Below are 19,544 nucleotides of genomic sequence, written 5' to 3'. Positions count from 1 at the left end.
AAACAATGGTCCATCATTACTTAAAGACATGAAGGTCCATCAATCAGGGAAATGTAAAGAATTGAATGTACTCTGAAGTGCAGTTGCAACAGCCATCAAAGGCTACAATGATACTGGCTGTCATGAGAGCCACTGCAGGAAAGAAAGACCAAGGCCAAGTTCATCTGAGTCACCAGGCTAGAGCCGACATAAATTCATCACAGAGCTCAAGTAGCAGACAAATCTCAACATCAACTGTTCAGAGGAGAATGTGTGAATCAGAGGTCACTACTGAGGATGAACAACAAGAAGAAGAGAATTATTTGGGCAAATAAACACAAAGAATGGACACTGGACTAGTGGAAATCTGTGTTTTGGTCTGATGAGTCCAAATTTGAGTTCTTTGGTTCCACCCACCATGTCTTTGTGAGATGCAGATGAGGTGAACAGATAGCCTCTACATGCATGGTTCCCACCATGAAGCATGGAGGAGGAGGTGTGATGGTGAAATTAAAAGCCAGTTAAGCAGCATGGCTATCACAGCATTCTGCAGCAACATGCCATCCCATCTGGTTTGCCCTTACTGGGACCATTATATGTTTTTCAACAAGACATTGACCCCAAACACCTCCAGGCTGGGCAAAGGCTATTTGAGCAAGAAGGAAAGTGATGGAATGCTGTGTCAGATGACCTGGCATCCACAATCATCCAATCCAAATCAAGTTTAGATGGGCTGGGATGAGTTGGACTGCAGAATGAACGAAAAGCAGCCAATAAATGCTCAGCATCTCTGGGAAGTTCTTCAAGATTGTCAGAATACTGTGTCAGCTGACTCCTTCATGAAGCTGAGTGAGAGAATGTCATAACAGTGTCATAACAGCTTTAAGCAAAACAAAATGGGGTAACTTTAACCCTTTAAGCTGCAGTCAATTCCAGCCATTTTCAGTACAAAAAATTGCTAATATTCTATTTGTAAATAAAAATATGACGAGAAATACAGGGAATATTGGACACGCATCGCGAGGTGCATTTCCTTGAAAACGACCTATTCGTGGAGTATATACCGACTTCAAGACATGTTTTGGACAAAATATCTTACTGGCTTGTTTTGTCTGGATGTCCAAGGTTGGATTATGGCCGTTTTTTGTGGAATATTTTCATCTGTGTGTAATAATGAACCTGGAAATGTGAGTCGCGCTGTGTACGTTGAAGCCGTGTATAGAGAACGGATGGATGGATATTCGTTGTTTGTCGGACAAATGTGTTTATATTACCCGCTGTGGTAATCACATCTGAAAGTGGTTTATACCGGCAGATTCATGAGAATCTAAGCTTTCCATCGGCGTATAGTGTTTGTATAGTCGCGTTTGCAGCCTTCGGACTTTCTTTAAATTCCTATGCAAATTAGTAAGTGTACCGCCAGCGGTACACTGAAGTTTAACGGGTTAAAGAATCTGAAGTACAAAACATATTCTGATTTGTTCAATACGTATTTGTTTACTACATAATTCTATATGTGTTCATTCATAATTTTGATCTCGTCAGTATAAATCTTCAATGTAGAAAATTAAAATAAATTTTAAAAAATACTGAAAAACAAAGTGCGTCCAGACTTTTGGCTTGTACTGTGTTTTACTATTGTTATTCATGATTTGTATGTCAAACACAGTCTGTGAACGGTTGTCATGTGACTGTTGGATGCAGCTCTGTGACAAATATCCTTCCAGTTGCAATTTTTGTAGTTTTTTACAAATTCTGGATAATACATGGGTTTTATTTTTGGTGAATTTTTGATGAGACATTTAGAATAAAGCAATGCTGATGGTAGATCATTTGAAATTTTGGGTTCTTTCTCCCAATGGAATGGGATGTCACAGTAAGTAGTTCAAGGATTAAAATCCAACATATCTCTGTTTAAAAAAATTTTCTGATAAATGATTGATCTGAGTGAATAATTTAGTGGCTGGATGAATAATCTGGTGATAACTTTGGTGATTTATTTCAAGACAACATGCCTTTAAAACACTTGCAGAACTTACATTTCAGTAAATTACATTTAGTTAGGACACTTGAGCCATGTCAGTCAACCAAATAGACCTAAGGTAGTTCAATTTTTTCAGCTTTGACTACTTTTCAATCATGCTATTCTACATAGTCTTTTATTGTTTTCATTGACATTATAGCAAATGAGCCCTTTGTTTCTGTATATTCTATATGTGATATTTTCAGTCTTCAGTGTTCAGTTTGTTTTTCCAACAAAAGCTAAGGCACATCTAACAGTCAAACTTGATTTTTATTGCACCTTTCAGTCAGTTTAATGAGGTTCAAAGCCTGTGTTGGACCTTCATGGGATAAGGTTTGGGAGTCAAAGTGACCCCAAAGATTGGAGTATAGTCAGGTTCTCCTGCATCCTCAGGCCAGATGAACTTAAACTTCCTCAGCAGAGTCACCATGATGAGGAAGAGCTCCATACGAGCCAGACCCTCTCCGAGACACATCCGAGGACCTGAGGAATAAAAAACACCTCCAAGTCATCCACAGCAGTTTGATTTGACTCACTCTATCTGTGTCTGTCATTCAAAGTATGATACAGTTTTTATGCTCTTGTACCTGCAGAGAAAGGCATGAAGGCATCTGGTTTGACAAACTCTCCTTGGTCATTGAGGAAGTTTTCAGGGTTGAATTCATGAGGGTATTTCCACTGTTCCTCCTCTTTCAGCACTGTGGTCAAATTCTGGACGATCATTGTACCCTGAGGAGAAAATGAACCAGAAGAATGAGGGACACTCTTTACTTTGTTGTCTATGTATGTATGTTCAGCTATTGGACAACATACCTTTGGAACATAATAACCTGCAAGTTCTGTGTCTTTAGTCGTACAGTGGAAGATGCTGAGTGGAACAGTGTTGGCAATTCTCTGTGATTCATGGATTACAGCCTGAATGAAGAGACATTCAAACAACTTCTTTTCTTTGGTTTGTTTGTTTTCGTTTGTCTGACTCGGAGCAGAAGGAAAACAATGCAGGCTCTCAGAAGATCAGCTATAAAAACATGGATCAATAAAAATGCAGCAGGCAGCAATATGTTTACAACCAGGAAACAAGGCCATAATAAATTACATTTAAAGATAGTGATTACAATAGATCTCAAAATTCACAGATCATCGAAAAGATTTTCGAATCTCCTGCACTGTGTCCTGCTTTCACATGTTGATCAGAAGTAAACTTCTTCAGAGAAATCTGTCACATGATGTACAGTCCAGTACCTGCACATAGGGCATCTGGTGTCTGTCGTCAAAACAGACCTGATCCTTCCCTTCCAACACTTTGTCTATTTCCTGCTGACATCGTTCTGAGAAGGCAAGATAATGTCAGACACGCATGGCTTTTATGGGTTTCATATTGAAAAACAGTTGTGGTACAATGTCAGAAACAGAAAAGTAATACCTCATATGTACATGTGCAGGTATACCTTGTATGTGTGGGTGGTTCATGAGGTAAAGAAAAGCAGTAAGCAGGGTGTTGGAGGTCGTGTCAGTCCCAGCAAACAGAAGATCTAGAGCAGTAAAAATGAGTTTGTCCTCTGAAAATGTAGAATCCTCTGCTTTCTAAAAACAAGAGAGTGATCCTTGTAAGTTAAATGCAAATAAGATAAAAATGTTAGTATATCATACTGATGAACACTATGGGAGGTGCAAAGAGTCAGCTGATGACCACAATAAGAATAAGATAGGAATGTGTTTTCCTCAATTTAAACAAAACCAATATCCATTACTACAACATATAATCTGAGATAGTGAGCTGACTGGTTTCACACACCTTTTCCATTTCATCCAGGTAGCAGTCAAGAAAGTCTCGAGGCTCTCCAGGGACTCTGGTCTTCTTGTGCTCATTCAGCAAACGAAGTACAAGGTCAGAAGAACGCTAAAAAACACAAGTCATCATTCATAATTTGTATAATTTACTTTGGATTTGTCTTTAATGTATGTGCATCTGATATCAGTGTGGTTTACACCTAAGCATTCTTCACAGATGTAAAGTATGTAAGATATGTGGGTGTGATGCTTTAGTATCCTTAAAAGGTTTGTTTTCTCTCTTCACTGACTAAGACAAAACAGTGTTTATCTTTATCATATATGTAGAGTAGTTATCACCTTTGTATCCTTGAAGGCCTTGTTGAAGGGCAGTGGCAGGTTACGAATGAAGGGAAGAGAATCGTACAACTGTAAAGAAAGATAAATCATTAGTTTATTTCAATCTAAATGTGCAGATTCTGATGATTGCAAAGAATTATTTTGAGCACATGGTTTTTTAATCTGTTGCTGTGTTTGAATTACACAAGTAAAGACATAAAAAGTACACCTTATGACAACTCTTTTGACAAGATAAAAAGCTTTGTGAGGTAAGTTGTCATGCTGCTGAAAGAGATCTTCAGAATCTTAGGCTGAGATGGCTCAACTGAGAATTACTAAAACACAAAAATACTATCAGCAAGTTAGTCGCATAAGTGTTGAGGAATACAATAATACATGCCAGTATCTAAAAACGTACTGCTCAGTCCCAGAAGCAGCTTCTCTGAGCTTAAGCTCAGTCTGTCACTTTGGACATATTAAATTTGACATATTTCATTCTTTGACTTTTCATCTTGCACCATATTAAGGTTGTGTAGGAATTTTCCAAAGGCCTCTGGAATTCCTGAGACATGACAAACTCAGATAAGCTCTCTCCAATGCTGGACTCCTTTTTCCCATTCCCACAGGAAGATTGGAACAGTGTATTTCTATATGTTTTCATCCACAGGAAGATGGAGTTCCTGTGAACTATGGATGTCTTGTATAATGAACTTTCATGCTAAAATCCCTTTTCAGCTTTAGGAGACCCTCAGCCGGAGACGTCTCTGCATTCCACAGATCAGATAACAGGCCATAAAACTTTACGACTTGGAGGAGCACAGGAGAGACTGGAACAGACAGAGACTTTCTGACTGAAACAAAGAACCTTTTTCAAAGTTAATATTTCTGATATGTATTTTGTTCTTTCAGGTTCACCAAAGTTACTGAAAGTCCTTTGTTTGTCGCATATCCAAATTTGACAGTTATATCTATTACAGAAGTCTAGATATTAAAATATGATGTTAATCATTTCTTCCCCAGGATACTATCATTTGGAATGAATTCTATTATTAACCTCTGAATTTACTCTCTATTTAGGCTGAAAGGTGAAATTTGTATTTACTCGTTACCACATGCATGACTTGTCATATTTTCACTGATATATATTTTTAATGTCATAAACATAAACATATAGTTATGAATGAAATAATTCACATAATATGAACATAAGTATTAATCTACACATGTTTCTCTTTTACACAACTGAAATATGGTGGAGAGATAGACAGATCGTTTACCATTCTAACGTCACATATTCTTTATCCATTTTGGATCATCTCCTTTCTTTGCGAGAACAAAGGAACTGCGGTCGCTAGGCAACTTGCGCTGGAAGTTCCTTTCTCCGCCCCTAAAAACGCCCCTAGACCTTCGACCTTAAAAGGCCGGACAGTGCTTGGTCCGCTCTCTTCCCTTTTTCCTCCCTGGGGAATCCATGACGGAGATTCCCATTATTTTCTTACCTAAAGCGCGCTTTTTCCTATCTTTGAAATTCCCTCATCATCAAAGTTTGTTAACTATTTATCTGTTAATATTTTTGTAACTTAAGGAGACATTTTCGCTCAATATTTTAAGCTGACTTTATTCGTTTTAATCTAAAGAACAGATTCAGAACCAGCATTTCCTCCTCTTAATTTGGCGGCTTTACATCAAGCTTCCTGTTTTTCCACTTGGCTAAGCCTGAGAGCCATCATTTTTAAATCAAGCGGCATTAAACCTGGCGCCATTCAGCTGTGACCTCCGTAGACCTGTTGGACCAGGTCCATTTGGGCGGAACCGATCTCTTTATGCAGGACGACTACCACATTGCATTCGGGACACACAGCGGCTGAGAAGCCAGACCCTCCCAGCTCGTTGTGAGATCTACCAAGGCATCCTCTGTGTCCCGGCACCAGACGGTTCCACTTCAGCAACTCCAGCTGAGCTTGCTCTGATTCCATTCTGTGGGTGATGTACTAACCGCTTGGTCAATTAATTCATTTAATCAATTTATTCTTTTACAAATCATTAGAATTCTTAATCCAAATTACCTTTTACCTCGTCAGGTTAGCTCTGGCTAATCCTCACCATATTTCCGTCTCTCTCACACACACTTCCACATCTCTCACACACGCACACACCACACACACACTCCCACATTCCACACATGCACGCACACACACGTAGACATGCACGCACGCACACACACACATCATATCTACGTTGTATATAGTTCACTTGTCATTATTTTCATAGAATAGTTAATAAATACTTTCATTTAGACCAAATTACAGTTTTGAGTGTTTCTTTGTGTATAATGTGGTCAATTTAACCGAGAATTGAAAACTTTTTGATATGAGAGTGATCAAAATTTTAATTAATAATTTTATTAATGTTAATTAATAAATGTCCTAGCAATTAGAACGCTAGGTGGTGCCCCAATTATTGATAACGAGAGCTATAAATCTTAACATAGTACCCCTACAGTTGATATTTGGGATTTTATATGAACTGTCTCAACGACTGGATCAATCATGAATCAATGTGTCAGTCAACAGACGATACACAATTCAGGATCAGATAACTGATACATTCCAACTTCTATAACAACAACAATATATCAACAATTCCAGTGCTGATCCAGGGAATTTTGGTTGGTCAGTCCATCAGTCTACCACTCTGGTCCAACTGAAATATCCACACAAATACTGTCATAAAATGCCATCAAATTTCACACAAATATTCATTGTACTTAAAAGATGACCAGCAACTCAAAAGATCAATTTGCAGGAATTGTTTCTGACCAAATACCCACAAATTTCATGACAGTCCCAACACCCTAAACCCTACTTTTTGGTCAGTGCTAGATGTCAATTATTAGCATACTAACATGAGAAATTATGGTCATGGACATGACAAATATAAAATGTGCTTTGACTCACCATTGCCCACGGTCCATTGATGATCTTGGTAATCTCTGTGACACACTGAATAACTGTTGTGATGAACTCATCATCATACTCGTAGCGTGTACCAAAAAGAACTTGGCAGATGATGTTGGAGGCCATGTTATGAAACATAACTTGAGGACAAAGTGTTTTGCCTGTGAAAGACATGATGCAAACGAATTTCAGACACAACATTGTCCAAGAAAACACAACACCATCACAGAATCAATAAGCTGTTTTCCACTGCAGGAACATCCGTGTGTATTAATGGCAAGATCTGCCCTGCAAAACTTCACTTAGGATTGTTTTCAGTGACAAAAAGTACCCACTTCAGCAAAAGAACTTCTGAACTGTTTGAAAAACTGCTTTGTTTTCCTGTGAACCCAATTGTGTGAACCCACAGATGTCATACCGGTGCTTTCATCCAGTGTTTTAATGGTGTGTTGAATCTCATCATGAATTCTCTCCTCCATCGATTTCTTCCCCAGACCAAAGTTCCTCAAAGTCATCAGAGCAAAGCGACGATGCTCCTTCCAACTAGCGCCATAATCTGCCAGAATCACTCCTGCAACAGGTGTAGCAAAATAAAGAGCTGAGGAGTCATGTAATGCAACCTTTTGCTTTAAATCCTGCTTTGTCATTGAAGCTTCACAGTAGTTTATTTCTTTTCGGTTCTTTTAAACATACATTTTGGCTGCAGTGGATGTATCAAGGCAAAAAGACTGAGATCAGTGACTGTATTTTAGCTTACACTTTGAAACAGAGATAAATTATAATCGTGTCATGGTAATCTAGAATGTCCTCCTGTGTTTGGTGACATCTTAGCCTCAGTCATGGTCTTCTTTTGGAAAATAAAATTAATGAGGTGCTCTGTGGATTACATAATGTCCAGTATTACATTTATGGTTTTGATGGGCCTACATGTTCACTGGTTGTTCCTTTGTCATTATCTTTCATTCATTTATTTCCTGTTTATTTTGAAATCCCCTTTCCTAACTGTCGGTTGAGGGTCGTTTTTTTTTTTTTTTAACTTTGTTTGTGACTGAAACAACCTCAGATATTTCCTTTGTATACATTTCATTCACAGAGTTAACAATGGCAAAACAAATTTCATCAACACAATGACCATTCTCTTTATCAGGTTATACTAGTAACTGTATAATCCCTGAATACAGTAAAGGGACAGAAACATGCTGGTACCTCGACAATGTCTGTCTTTAAATTAGAGAAACGTAATCAGAAATTGTTTGTCCTATGACAAAAATGTCTGTTGTACCTTTTACATCAAAGACATCATTAACAAATGTGTCTTGGGGTCGTCCAGCAAATTCAGCAGCCTTGATCACCATAGCCTCCTTCATGGCCTTCACCCCATTGATGACTACAAATGGTTTAGGACCAAGGAACAGACTGTAGACATCTCCATAAGACTTCCTCAGCTGTAAGGGAACATAACAAAACAGTGCTTACATGTATCACATCTTAAGATATTAAGGAATTCAGTAGTATTTATTGACCTGAAGGCAACGTTGCACAAATAGACAGAGCAGAACAAATTCAACCCTGAAACAAAAATGATTTCAAGTGTAGGAACCAATACGATATCAAACAAAAAATTATTCAGAAGGACTTGCACACAACACCAATAAAGCTACAAAGAAAAGTCAGTCAAAATATTACAAAAGGTTAAAACAGCAAGTTGAAAATGATAGGCCAACTGTTGGTAACTACAACATGGTTTTATTTGAAATATAAATTTCAAGTGTTGATTGAACTATTTATGTAATACTGTTTCAGTGTTAAAGCTTATGTCTTTCAAGACATAAATGGTCACATCATGTCTGAAGATCAAAAGAATGACTGTTCAAGCAGTATATCTGTGTGCCTTTTAGTTCAGTTCATGGGGAAGACTGATGACTTAAATGTGGTCCAAATATGATCATCAACATACTCCACTAGGAGACACAGAAGGTCAGTGCTGAAAAGACTTTGCTGTTAGCAGAGCGCTGTATCGAAGAATAATATGGTAATTCAAGTGGCACTGCCAAAGCTTAAAATCTTACCAAGTCTATTTGTCTTATTTTTAGTCAAAATGTCTCATCCCACTTGACTTTAAATAAATACACTTAACAAGTGATATTTCCGCAAGACGGAGAGACTTGTTATAAGACAATGCATCTTAAATATCCTGTTAAGTCAAACACTCTCGAAATTATCTTGTTTTAACCTTCGTGTCGTCCTGCGGATCAAATTGATCCATTTTAACATTTAAAAATTTGGGAAAAAAATCTGTATTTTCACAGTGAAAACTTCCACATTTTCAATTTTTTGGGGGGAAATTTTTGAACATGTTTTTGGTGGAAAAAAAGAAATGCTGAAAAAAATGTTCTTAAAGAAAATATTAGAAGTTTTACTGATATATATGTGTAATTACTTTAGATATCTTTAAGATTTTTTGGAAGATTTGTATTCATGTTTTGAAAATATTTACAATTTTCATTTTTTAAGTGTTTAAATTTTTATTTCTTGACAAAATCATTTTTAAATAAAACTTTTAAGGAAAACTTTCAAAGAATTTTCTTCCTGAAGATTTTGCTCATTTTTATCAATTTTGGGCATTTTTTTGATGAATTTTTGGATTTGTTTCAGGCAAGGAAACAATATTTTTTGGTGCCTGTAAATGAGAACAACAGGAGGGTTAAGACACCTAAGCCTTACAGTCCTGGAAAAAATATACGTTAAAATAAGTTTTTCCAGCTAATTTTAAGATCTTTGAAGAACATTCTAAATATTACATCTTATTTCAAGAAATCTTACCAATTGTTCTATTGGCAGATTTTTTTCACTTATTTTAAGGTAAAAGTTCTTTGAAATAAGTTTTTTTTCTTGTTTTGAGAGGAGCATTTTTTCCAGTGTGGTAGGAAAACTTGCACAAGCAACAGTAATGACATCATCCTCAGGAGGATTGTCAAGAAAAGTGCATTCAAGAACATGGGAGAGTTTCACAACAACTGAGGCTGGTGTCAGTTCATCAAGAGCCACCAAGCACAGACGTCCGCATGAGAGCAGCTACAATGGTGCTATTCCTAATGTTAAGACAGTCCTTAACCAGAGTCAATGCCAGAAGATCTTACCCGGGCTGAGGAGAAGAACTGAAATGTTGCTCAGTGGTCTAAAGTTCTCTTTCAGATCAAAATACATTTTGTATTTCAAGATCCTACAGTCTGGAGGAAGAGCGGCGAGTCAATGCGACAGAATCCAAGGTGTTTGAAGTCCAGTGTTAAGTTTCTGAAGTCTGTGATGATTTGTGGTGTCGTGTCATCTGCTTACATTGGTCCACTGTGTTTTATCAAGCCCAAAGTCAACGCAACATCTACAAGGAGATTTTATAGCACGCCATGCTTCCATCTGCTGACAAGCTTTATGAAGATGCAGATTTCCTCTTCCAATAGGACTCAACACCGTAAGGTGGTGCCTCATATTTCACAAGTGCAAATAATTAAATTATCTTACGTAGTGTCACCTACACAAGTTTGAATCTCTTTTAACTTGTGCTCAGTGGCTTTGGTCTGAGGGTTTCTAATTTTATAAATTGAATTCTCTGCTTGTTGTTTTTTTAACCTATATGTAAACAGTTTAGTGGCCTTTGCTCCTCCTTCGTAATAGGTCTGTTTAGTAAAGACTAATATTTTCTGGATGTCATTTGTATAAATATTATCTATTTCATTTTTCTTCTTGGAAATAGGCTCCTTTATTTTATGATCCCTGGTTTTTTATATTCATTTTCTAATTGTTTTAATTCAGATTCGAGTTGGAGTAGTCTCTTCTGTCTTGACTTTTTTAGACTGGAACTGTATGCAATTAATTTCCCTCTGATAACAGCTTTACATGCATCCCAGAGTATTATAGGAGTTATCTCGCCATTGTCATTTATGTCCATATATTCACTGATATCTGCTTTAACTTGTTCTTTCATTTGGCTGAACACAAAGGTGTTTAATCTCCACAAGATGGATCTGTAATCAATATCCATATTCAATTTCAAATATATTGGACTACGGTCAGATAAGTCCATACTCCCGATACCACAATCATCAATTTTGTGTAGGTTCTTACTAAAAGTAAAAAAGTATTCAATTCTAGAAAAAGCTCCATGTGGGTTAGAATAGTAAGTAAAGTCCTTAACTGCTGGATTTAGTTGTCTCCATAGCTCTATCAAACCTATATCATGCATTGCAGCTTTAAATTTCTTTATTAATAGTTTTGGCTGGGATATCTTTGGATTGGAAGAATCAAGTTTAGGGTCTAATCTCAAGTTAAAATCACCACCACAAATCAAAATACCCTGTGTTTCAGAAATGATTAAATCAAAAAAAAGTTTGCAAAAGTTCCATTCAGAGTTAGGAGGAGCACATACATTTAACAACGTCACCAATGATCCTCTTAATTTACCCCTTAATAACACATATCTACCTCCCTTGTCTTTCTTTTCATAAAGTAACTCAAAGGTAATTTTACTGGAGATAACTATGGAAACACCTCGCCTGTCACCTGCAGAACATGATGATGAAAAGTGATATTTGAAACCCATTTTTGTTAGCTTTACACGCTCTGCTTTAGAAAGGTGAGTCTCCTGCAAAAATGCTATTTCTGTTTTGTCTCTCTTAAGTTTTGTTAATATTTTACTTCTTTTGATTGGACTGAGTAATCCATTTACATTGTATGACACAATTTGAAGTGCCTGCATTGGCAATAAAATAAATTATAATGATAGCAGCATCCCTGAACAAAGAAAAACAGCACACAAACAGGCTAGAATATGGAAACAACAACTTGAACATATTGAACAATGGTAAGAAACTTCCAATAGTGGGATCTCAACCTTGATCCTGTACAGCCCCTGATGGAGAGGGGGCTTGGGTCCGTGTATATTTTGGTAATTGGATTTTCCGTTCTAAAGCAGGTATTGAAAAACAAAAAACGAGTAGTTATTCGATTTTCGTTTTAAAATACAAAAACTAAAATAGAAATACAAGGCGTTTTTCCTTTTCATGATTAAAAATGTATATACGAAATTTTAAAAATGCTTTGATTTTCATTTTATATTTACAATAACAAAAATTAACATTACAAAGAGACAGAAACGAAAAAAGGTCAGTTTTTTTCATTTTTTGATACCGGAAGTGGTCATCAGCAAGGGTAGAGCCATGATTGGTCAGACTGAATCAGAGCCGAGGACTTTCTATCCCGCCCACATTTACCGGCTTCTGCTGTTTATGGCCGCTGCTGCCGCTGCTGCTAACAATGTTAGCTTCCAAAAGTGGAAATAAACTCTACAGGTAAGTGTCAAAGTCAACTTTGTAACTAGTTGCACTCTTCTCTATATCTGGACAATATCACATATAAAGCACTGAAATTACTGTAAGTAAACTTCAGACTGTAACCTCTGATATAAACATGTTCTAACATCGTGTTTTAAAGTTGTTCTGTAAATCTCAATTTATGTTTCCTAACTTTGTGTTCACACTGAGGCTAATCCAGGTTAGTCAGTGTTATAAACTAGTTATCTATTAGGTGTAGCTAAGTGTCCTGTAGGTCAGTGGTTCCCAAACTTTTTGTGCCCAAGGCACACCAAAGGACAAGCAAAAATCTCAAGGCACACCTATTGTGCCAAATAGCCTTTGTAACACGTGTTATCACTCATATTCATGTAAAATATCTGTAAATGTGCATAATTATTTCCTATTGCTCAATAAAAGAAGACAAACACAACTCTATTACTCATGAAATATTTATAGCGAAAATATTTCAACAATTAAGTTGAAACTTCAACAAATTAGGCTTCATCAAAGCAGCAACACACTTATTTAAGTCAGACAGGTCACAATATTAAAAACGAGGCAAAGCAAACTCAGCAGAAATTATGCACAAAGAACTGTCCATTGTCCTGAACTACAAATTATAAATGTAACATTTTGCATCAACATTGAAACGTGTGCAACTGTAAATATTGTTGCCTACTTTCAAATTAGTGAGACACGTGCCTGTCGGTGCGCACAGATTTTTTTATCCTTGGTGGCACTGAGGAGAGGCCCACTCGCAAGTCCTGTTCAACAGAGAGCCGTGACCTCCTGTTGTTTTTAATGTAAACCAGAGTAGAGAACGCCAGCTCACACAGGTAGGTAGTGGGGAAGAGAAGAAGTTGCCCAATGGCGAGGTAGGAGATGTTTGGGTACTCTGATGCAGAAGCCAACCAAAACTGATCCAGTGGGAGCTCACTAAATTTGAGTTTCAGTGTGCGGTCCACATGGAGCTCTGTGCACTCCTCTCTCTCTTTCATACTGAGCTTTGCTGTTGAGGATACCTGGTTGAATGGGTCTCGGATCCAGTCATAGTCCTCGATGTCAGCCACACGTGGAAAATAGCGCTCAAACCTCTCTTTTAGTGTCTGAAGGTGTTCAGCATATACAGCGCGCTCCCTTGCTCCCTGTGGCGCAGCTGATGCCAGAGGGAACATGTCCATGCAGCCCTGTTCCAAAGCGTCGCGCCACAGGATAAGTTTGCCTGTAAACCCCCGAATCTTGTCTGTGGATGATAAAATGTTTTCATTCCTGCCCTGAAGCTTGGTGTTTAACTCATTGAGATGCCCAAATATGTCGGCAAGGTACGCCAGCCTGGCGCACCACCTCTCATCCGCAAGCTTGTCCTTATGTGGGACAGCGTGTTCATATGAAAATTCCAATAGCTCTTTCCGAAGCTCATAAAGACGGGATAGGACTTTCCCCCGTGACAACCAACGTACCTCGGTGTGGAGGATCAGGCTTTGGTGGTCGGATCCCATCTCGGCGCACAGCTGGGAGAAGAGGCGAGATTTCAGGGGTCTTGATTTGATGTAATTAACCATCTGCACGGCCTGATCCAGCACCTCAGTCAGCTCCGAGGGCATGGTTTTGGCAACTAATGCCTCTCGATGCAAAATGCAGTGGTTTGTCACATTATATGAGTTTTCTGCTTTCACCTTGGCAATGAATCCTTTCACTCTCCCTGTCATGCATGCTGCACCATCTGTGCAAAGACTGACGCACATATTCCAGTTTAGATTGTTCTCTTTTAAATAGTCATTAGTTACCCTGAATATTTCTTCTCCTGTAGCATGGCTTTCCATTTCTTTACAGAAGAAAAAAGTTTCTTTGATAGAGTCATCATCAACATATCTGATGTTTGCCAGGAGTTGGGCAGCCCCACTAATGTCAGTAGACTCGTCAATTAGGAGAGAAAATCTGCCGCTCGCCTGTAGTTTCTCTGTTAAATGTTGCTCAATGTCTTCTGACATGTCGTCTATTCTTCTTTTGATTGTATTATCGGAGGACGGCACTTTGAATAGCTCATTTGCGGCATCTGGACCCAGCATGACACTTGCAATTTTTTGGCAAGCGGGGAGAATGAGTGTCTCTGCTATTGTGTGAGGTTTCTTTTGTTTTGCAATAAGCTCTGCCAGGACGTAACTAGCCTCCATTGCCTTTTCAGACACTTTCACACAATCCAACAAACGATCTTACTGCCTCTGGTTCAGATCCCGTGCTCTTTTAAAGTAGGCTAAGTTTCTCCCAGTATGGGAGGGATGTTTGGTTTCCAAATGTCTCTTCAGCTTGCTCGGAACCATGTTAGCATTAGCTAACTTCTCCCGACAGAGGACACACTCGGGCTGAGGAGTGTTGACATCCCCGGTCCAACTGAAGCCATAAGACAGGTAACTGTCATGATACCGTCTGCTGACAGTTTTTCTTCTCTTTTCTTTCGGTGGGTCGTCGACAGTCTCTGTGCTGATGGTTGGTGGTTTGCTCCGCACAAGAAATCGCTCCATTTTGCTCTCGTTTGGTTTTTTGGCAACTGCGTGCCCCACGAAATATGAGTTCTCTTTGAGTTTTTTTTGTTAATACTTGTTTTTAGGTAGTTTGCCTCTGTATTATTAAATGAATGCATACAAAGTAGGGCTGCAGCTAACGAAGCCTCGTGTAATCGTCCAAGCATGAAACGGCATCTAAAGCGGAAGTGAGCGCACAATGCAACAGTAATCACCATCCGACCTGAGCACGGAACATCATCGCTGCATTGTGCATGTATTATGTATGCATGATGCAGCACGGACATCCGCGATCTATGGTAAACACGGATGTCAGCGTTTGCTATACAGCTGTATCTATACGCGGACATCCGCGCTGTGTCGTGCATGCATAATATATGCACCGGCGTCCATCGGTGTTCTGCGCTCCAATCGGGTGGTGATTTCTGTTGCATTGCGCGCTCACTTCCGCTTTTGGTGCCGTTTCGTCGTTAGCTGCAGCCCTAATACAACGCAGTGATATAGTAAATTAAATAATACTGTATGGTTGTCACAAAATCCCACGGCACACCGGCACTTGCCTCACGGCACACCAGTGTGCCGCGGCACACCATTTGGGAACCACTGCCGTAGGTCACAGCTGATCAGTCATAATAGATCAGTCATAACGGATCAATAACTGCTGTCTCGAGGTGCAGTTCATTAATGATCAGCAGATAGAAATTAATCTACGTTTATGTTCCTCCACAGAACTCTGTTGCAGATGAATGTTAATCTCTCAGTTCAGTGAATGAAGAACAGTTCAGTTCTGAGGTAATATCTCTGCTATTTGCTTTAGACTCTATTTTAACAGCTTCTGTTCATACAACAGTGTACGGTCAGATAAGTGTGTGTCGCTCATGTTAATGCTAATGATACATTACAATAAAAATAATAAACTTTATTGTCCATCGAAGGCAGTAAAATATTATTTAGCCTCAACCAGGAAAACAAACATTTCTATAAGATTAAAAAGTAGGACAAAATACAACACTTTATTGTGTTCCATTCATCCTGATGTGTTCACGCTGATATTTAACATTCCATCAGTTGGAATGAAAGAATGTAGAGCTTTTCCTCACTGTTAGTGTTTTTTCCTTCCAGCCTTGGTCTGGATCATTGGGAACATCTAGTCTGATGGACTCAGAGCTCCAGAGAACATGAACATCCAGCTGTGGTTGTCTGAAGAGTCGTCTCTTCTTCATCGCTGTGAGGGAGAGCAGCACTGATGTCCTCCTCATCCTTCCATTAAGAACAATAATGCTGCAGATTCATCTCTCTTCATAATACAACTTGTCTTGTGACTGTTCAGTTTTTACACTTCACTGTCAGCAACACATTATTCATTTACTGCATTTATTACATGCGTTTACACAGCTTTAAGAATTGTTAAATAATGCAGTTTTTAAATGAGCAATGAAGGAAATAATGAAGCTCTTGACCTGAATGTGTTGATGTTTTAATGCTACATATCTGTTACAAATAACATGGACTTTTTATATTGTACAGGGTTTCTGCAGATATCAACCAGTCAAATTTAATGCATTTTAATGCTATACTGTAAAAATTTTAATGCCACGACCATGAACTCAACAAATTACATGTTTTTTTTGTTTTTTTGTAAAAGACGATTTTTATATAAAAACCATACATTTTACTATTTCTGAATCCGGGAATCACGCCTGACCACCAACAGGCTGCAGTTATCCTCTGAAATCCACGTTTTTGAGACATTTTAGCTTGAATTTGTGTTTTCCCATTTCCCAGCTCTCCTCCACCTGGTCCAGCCTGTTGGCCACTTTAAAAACATGCAGTTTTTGAAAATTGTACCAAACCAGCTGGAACAATTATTGCAGTGCTTTGGCATGTTTACACAGATGCACATATCTGACAAATCACAGTCTATAATATATTATTGTCAAATATTTTCTTGAAAACCGCAGAAAGAATTTTTAATGCCACTGAGAATCAAATTTAAGGATTTTTAATGCCATTTGAGACCTTAATTTCTGCAAGATCAACTTAATGACTATTAATGCTTTTTAATGCCCTGCAGAAACCCTGTTGTATTTCTGCTACAACAGCAGAGATGAAGTTAAAGGTGTTAAATAGAACTTGTGAATACTAAGAACAGAGAATAAACAGCTGAAACAGTTGGTCTGTCCTTCTGTATGTGAAAGCTAAACAGGAAGTGATTCACTGAGGATGTTGTCCATTCAGTCTCCTTCTTCACAACCAGATGAGGTTTTCCTTCTGGTGGCTTCACTCAGAAGATCCTCACAGTGAACACGAGACACCTGAGATGAAGACACGACACAGCATCAGCATCACCAGCAGAGGTTCATTTTAAAGTGACCCTCGAAAGATTTCCTATTTCATATAGTCTTCCAAGCACTGAATGACAGAAAGGCCTGCAGTCACGTTAGCTTTAGGAGAGGATTTTATTATCCAGCTTCTCTGTGCTGTAATGTAAATATATTAACTGTAGTGTTCATTATTTTAGACATATTCTGGGAGGTTATTTTTCTAATCTGCACTAAGATGTACTACAACATGTGAATGAGTCATTAAACAATGTTAACGACTAGAGAGTAGATTTACTGTTTTCTCCAGTTTAACTTCAGAGACTCAGCAGATATTCAGGACTACTGATAACACAGAACCTTAACCTTACTGTTTTAATCACATTTAGGTTTTCTAAATGCTACATTAATGTGAACCAGCATCTCCACTGACAGTTTTATGAACTACGGTAAATGTACCACATTACACTAACATAACACCCTTCAGCTGTTTACATGAAACACAACACAAACATAGTTAGCTTCATGCTACGTTAGCTTTAATCAGGCTACGACTGAGCAGCTAGCTCGGTTAGCATCACTAATTTACATTAAAGCTAATATTTACTTGATGCTAACTCTCTTCTCTGGTCAACACACACAGAAATAAACTCCACCAACATCTGGACTGCATGGCACACATATTTAACACTAAAGTTGCATATGAAGTGCATTAAAACGGTACCGATAAGAAAATAAACATTTACTTACCGAACTTTCAGTGTCTGCTGGTAGAATCAGCCGAAGGTAGAAAACTGGTTAAAACAAGCCAACGGGCAGGAAAACTGTCTGTGGAAAATGTTGTGCTTCTCCACCGATCATAAAGTAACCAACAGTGACCTTATTAGAATTAATCCAGTCCCGGAGAGCAGAGTCTACATCCTCCAGACTGTCAGTCATTCCAGACAAAACTGTCAATCAAGTAACCACGCCCCTTTTCGTTGCAAAACTTAATAAATAAAAAGTCAATATTGATTTATTTTAAGATCGGCCACCTGATCTCTCATTTTGACCATGAAAACTAATGAAACCAAAAATTTATATACAGTCTATACACCGTGCTCTGTTTGGCTCCACCCTTGCCGATGACCACTTCCGGTCTCAGAAAATGAAAAACGGGTCTTATTTCATTTCTGTCTCTTACTGATTTTATTTTTTGTTATTGTAAATATAAAATGAAAATCAAAGCATTTTTAAAATTTCGTATATACATTTTTAATCATGAAAAGGAAAAACGCCTTGTATTTCTATTTTAGTTTTTGTATTTTAAAACGAAAAGCGAATAACCACTCGTTTTTTGTTTTTCAATACCTGCTTTTAGAACAGAAAATCCATTTACCAAAATATACACAGACTGGCTTGGAGGGAAAGCCTCCCTCCTTTGAGGGGGAGGGCCTACAAGAGTAGACATGCAGTTGTCCGTCGTTTTGTTCACTTCTTTCAGTGGTAGCTCCCAACATTGCAGCTTTAATATTTTAAGGCCTAAATGTTTATTTTTCAGCTAGCCTTTAAAATGAGCAATATCTTCATCACTTAACAGAAGCTAAGTCAAACTCACCCTCATAGTCTGTTGCAAACTCCAAGAAAATAAGATCACTCTTGTTTCTCTCGCCTAAAGGCTCGTACTTTTTCTTGAAATGTAGGCATTTTGGGACCTTGTGTGGTGGGCGCCCGGGTCCCGGATTTCTTCGCTTTACGCCAGGTGAGGCGCTGGACCTGCTCCAAAAGAGTGAGCGGGAAGGAGTTATCTGAGTTGATAATGCTGACATTAAATCCTCTTCGGGCCATGTCCCTCGTCGTTTCCTCTGCCGATCCGTACAGCACCGCTCCTTCATCGTAGAAAACTCTGAGTTAAGCAGGAAAGGGGGTCTGAAAGCAGATTTTATTTTGTTTCAGCACGGCTTTAGCCTCTGCGTATTCCTTGCGTTTCACCAGTACTTCGGGCGCATAGTCATGGTCCAGATTCACCATTTTGCCTTTCAGTTGGAAGCCTTTCTTTTTCCAGGCCAGTCTTAATACTTCTTCTTTCATCCTGTAGCTTGCCAGTTTAGCTACGATAGATCTTGGAGGTGCTTCTGGGGAAGGTCGAGTCACCAGTGAGCGATGGGCTCGCTCCACTCTCAATTTTACGGTCGGCGGTAATCCCAGGTTTTTCACGTAATAGATGTTCCACATAGGCGGTCATTGACTGAGCATTTTGTTCCGATTTTTCTTGTACACCATATATACGAATGTTTTCTCGTCTA

At 38.5% G+C, this 19,544-nt stretch overlaps 1 protein-coding gene across 4 annotated transcripts in view; it reads right to left on the bottom strand.

Moving 5' to 3' along the window:
* Positions 1-1,956: 1,956 nt before the first annotated feature.
* Positions 1,957-19,544, bottom strand: part of LOC110971270 (cytochrome P450 2F2-like) — a 79,896-nt gene continuing 62,308 nt past the window's right edge. For 2 of the 4 annotated variants that reach the window (XM_051951667.1, XM_051951668.1), the window contains exons 2-11: positions 8,351-8,513; positions 7,487-7,639; positions 7,069-7,229; positions 4,133-4,201; positions 3,798-3,902; positions 3,451-3,586; positions 3,245-3,330; positions 2,816-2,974; positions 2,590-2,731; positions 1,957-2,485 (exon numbers count right to left, since the gene is read on the bottom strand). In XM_051951667.1, coding sequence (XP_051807627.1) covers positions 2,304-2,485; positions 2,590-2,731; positions 2,816-2,974; positions 3,245-3,330; positions 3,451-3,586; positions 3,798-3,902; positions 4,133-4,201; positions 7,069-7,229; positions 7,487-7,639; positions 8,351-8,513 — 1,356 coding nt within the window. In that variant the 3' untranslated portion in view covers positions 1,957-2,303. The remainder of the gene's footprint in view (positions 2,486-2,589; positions 2,732-2,815; positions 2,975-3,244; positions 3,331-3,450; positions 3,587-3,797; positions 3,903-4,132; positions 4,202-7,068; positions 7,230-7,486; positions 7,640-8,350; positions 8,514-19,544) is intronic. The other 2 variants (XM_051951675.1, XM_051951676.1) reach the window with 1 other exon arrangement.

This window comes from Acanthochromis polyacanthus, chromosome 8, assembly GCF_021347895.1.
Source record: "Acanthochromis polyacanthus isolate Apoly-LR-REF ecotype Palm Island chromosome 8, KAUST_Apoly_ChrSc, whole genome shotgun sequence".
Lineage (NCBI taxonomy): Eukaryota > Metazoa > Chordata > Actinopteri > Pomacentridae > Acanthochromis > Acanthochromis polyacanthus.
The sequence above is the reverse complement of the archived record's forward strand: the minus strand, read 5'-3'. Positions and strand labels throughout refer to the sequence as shown.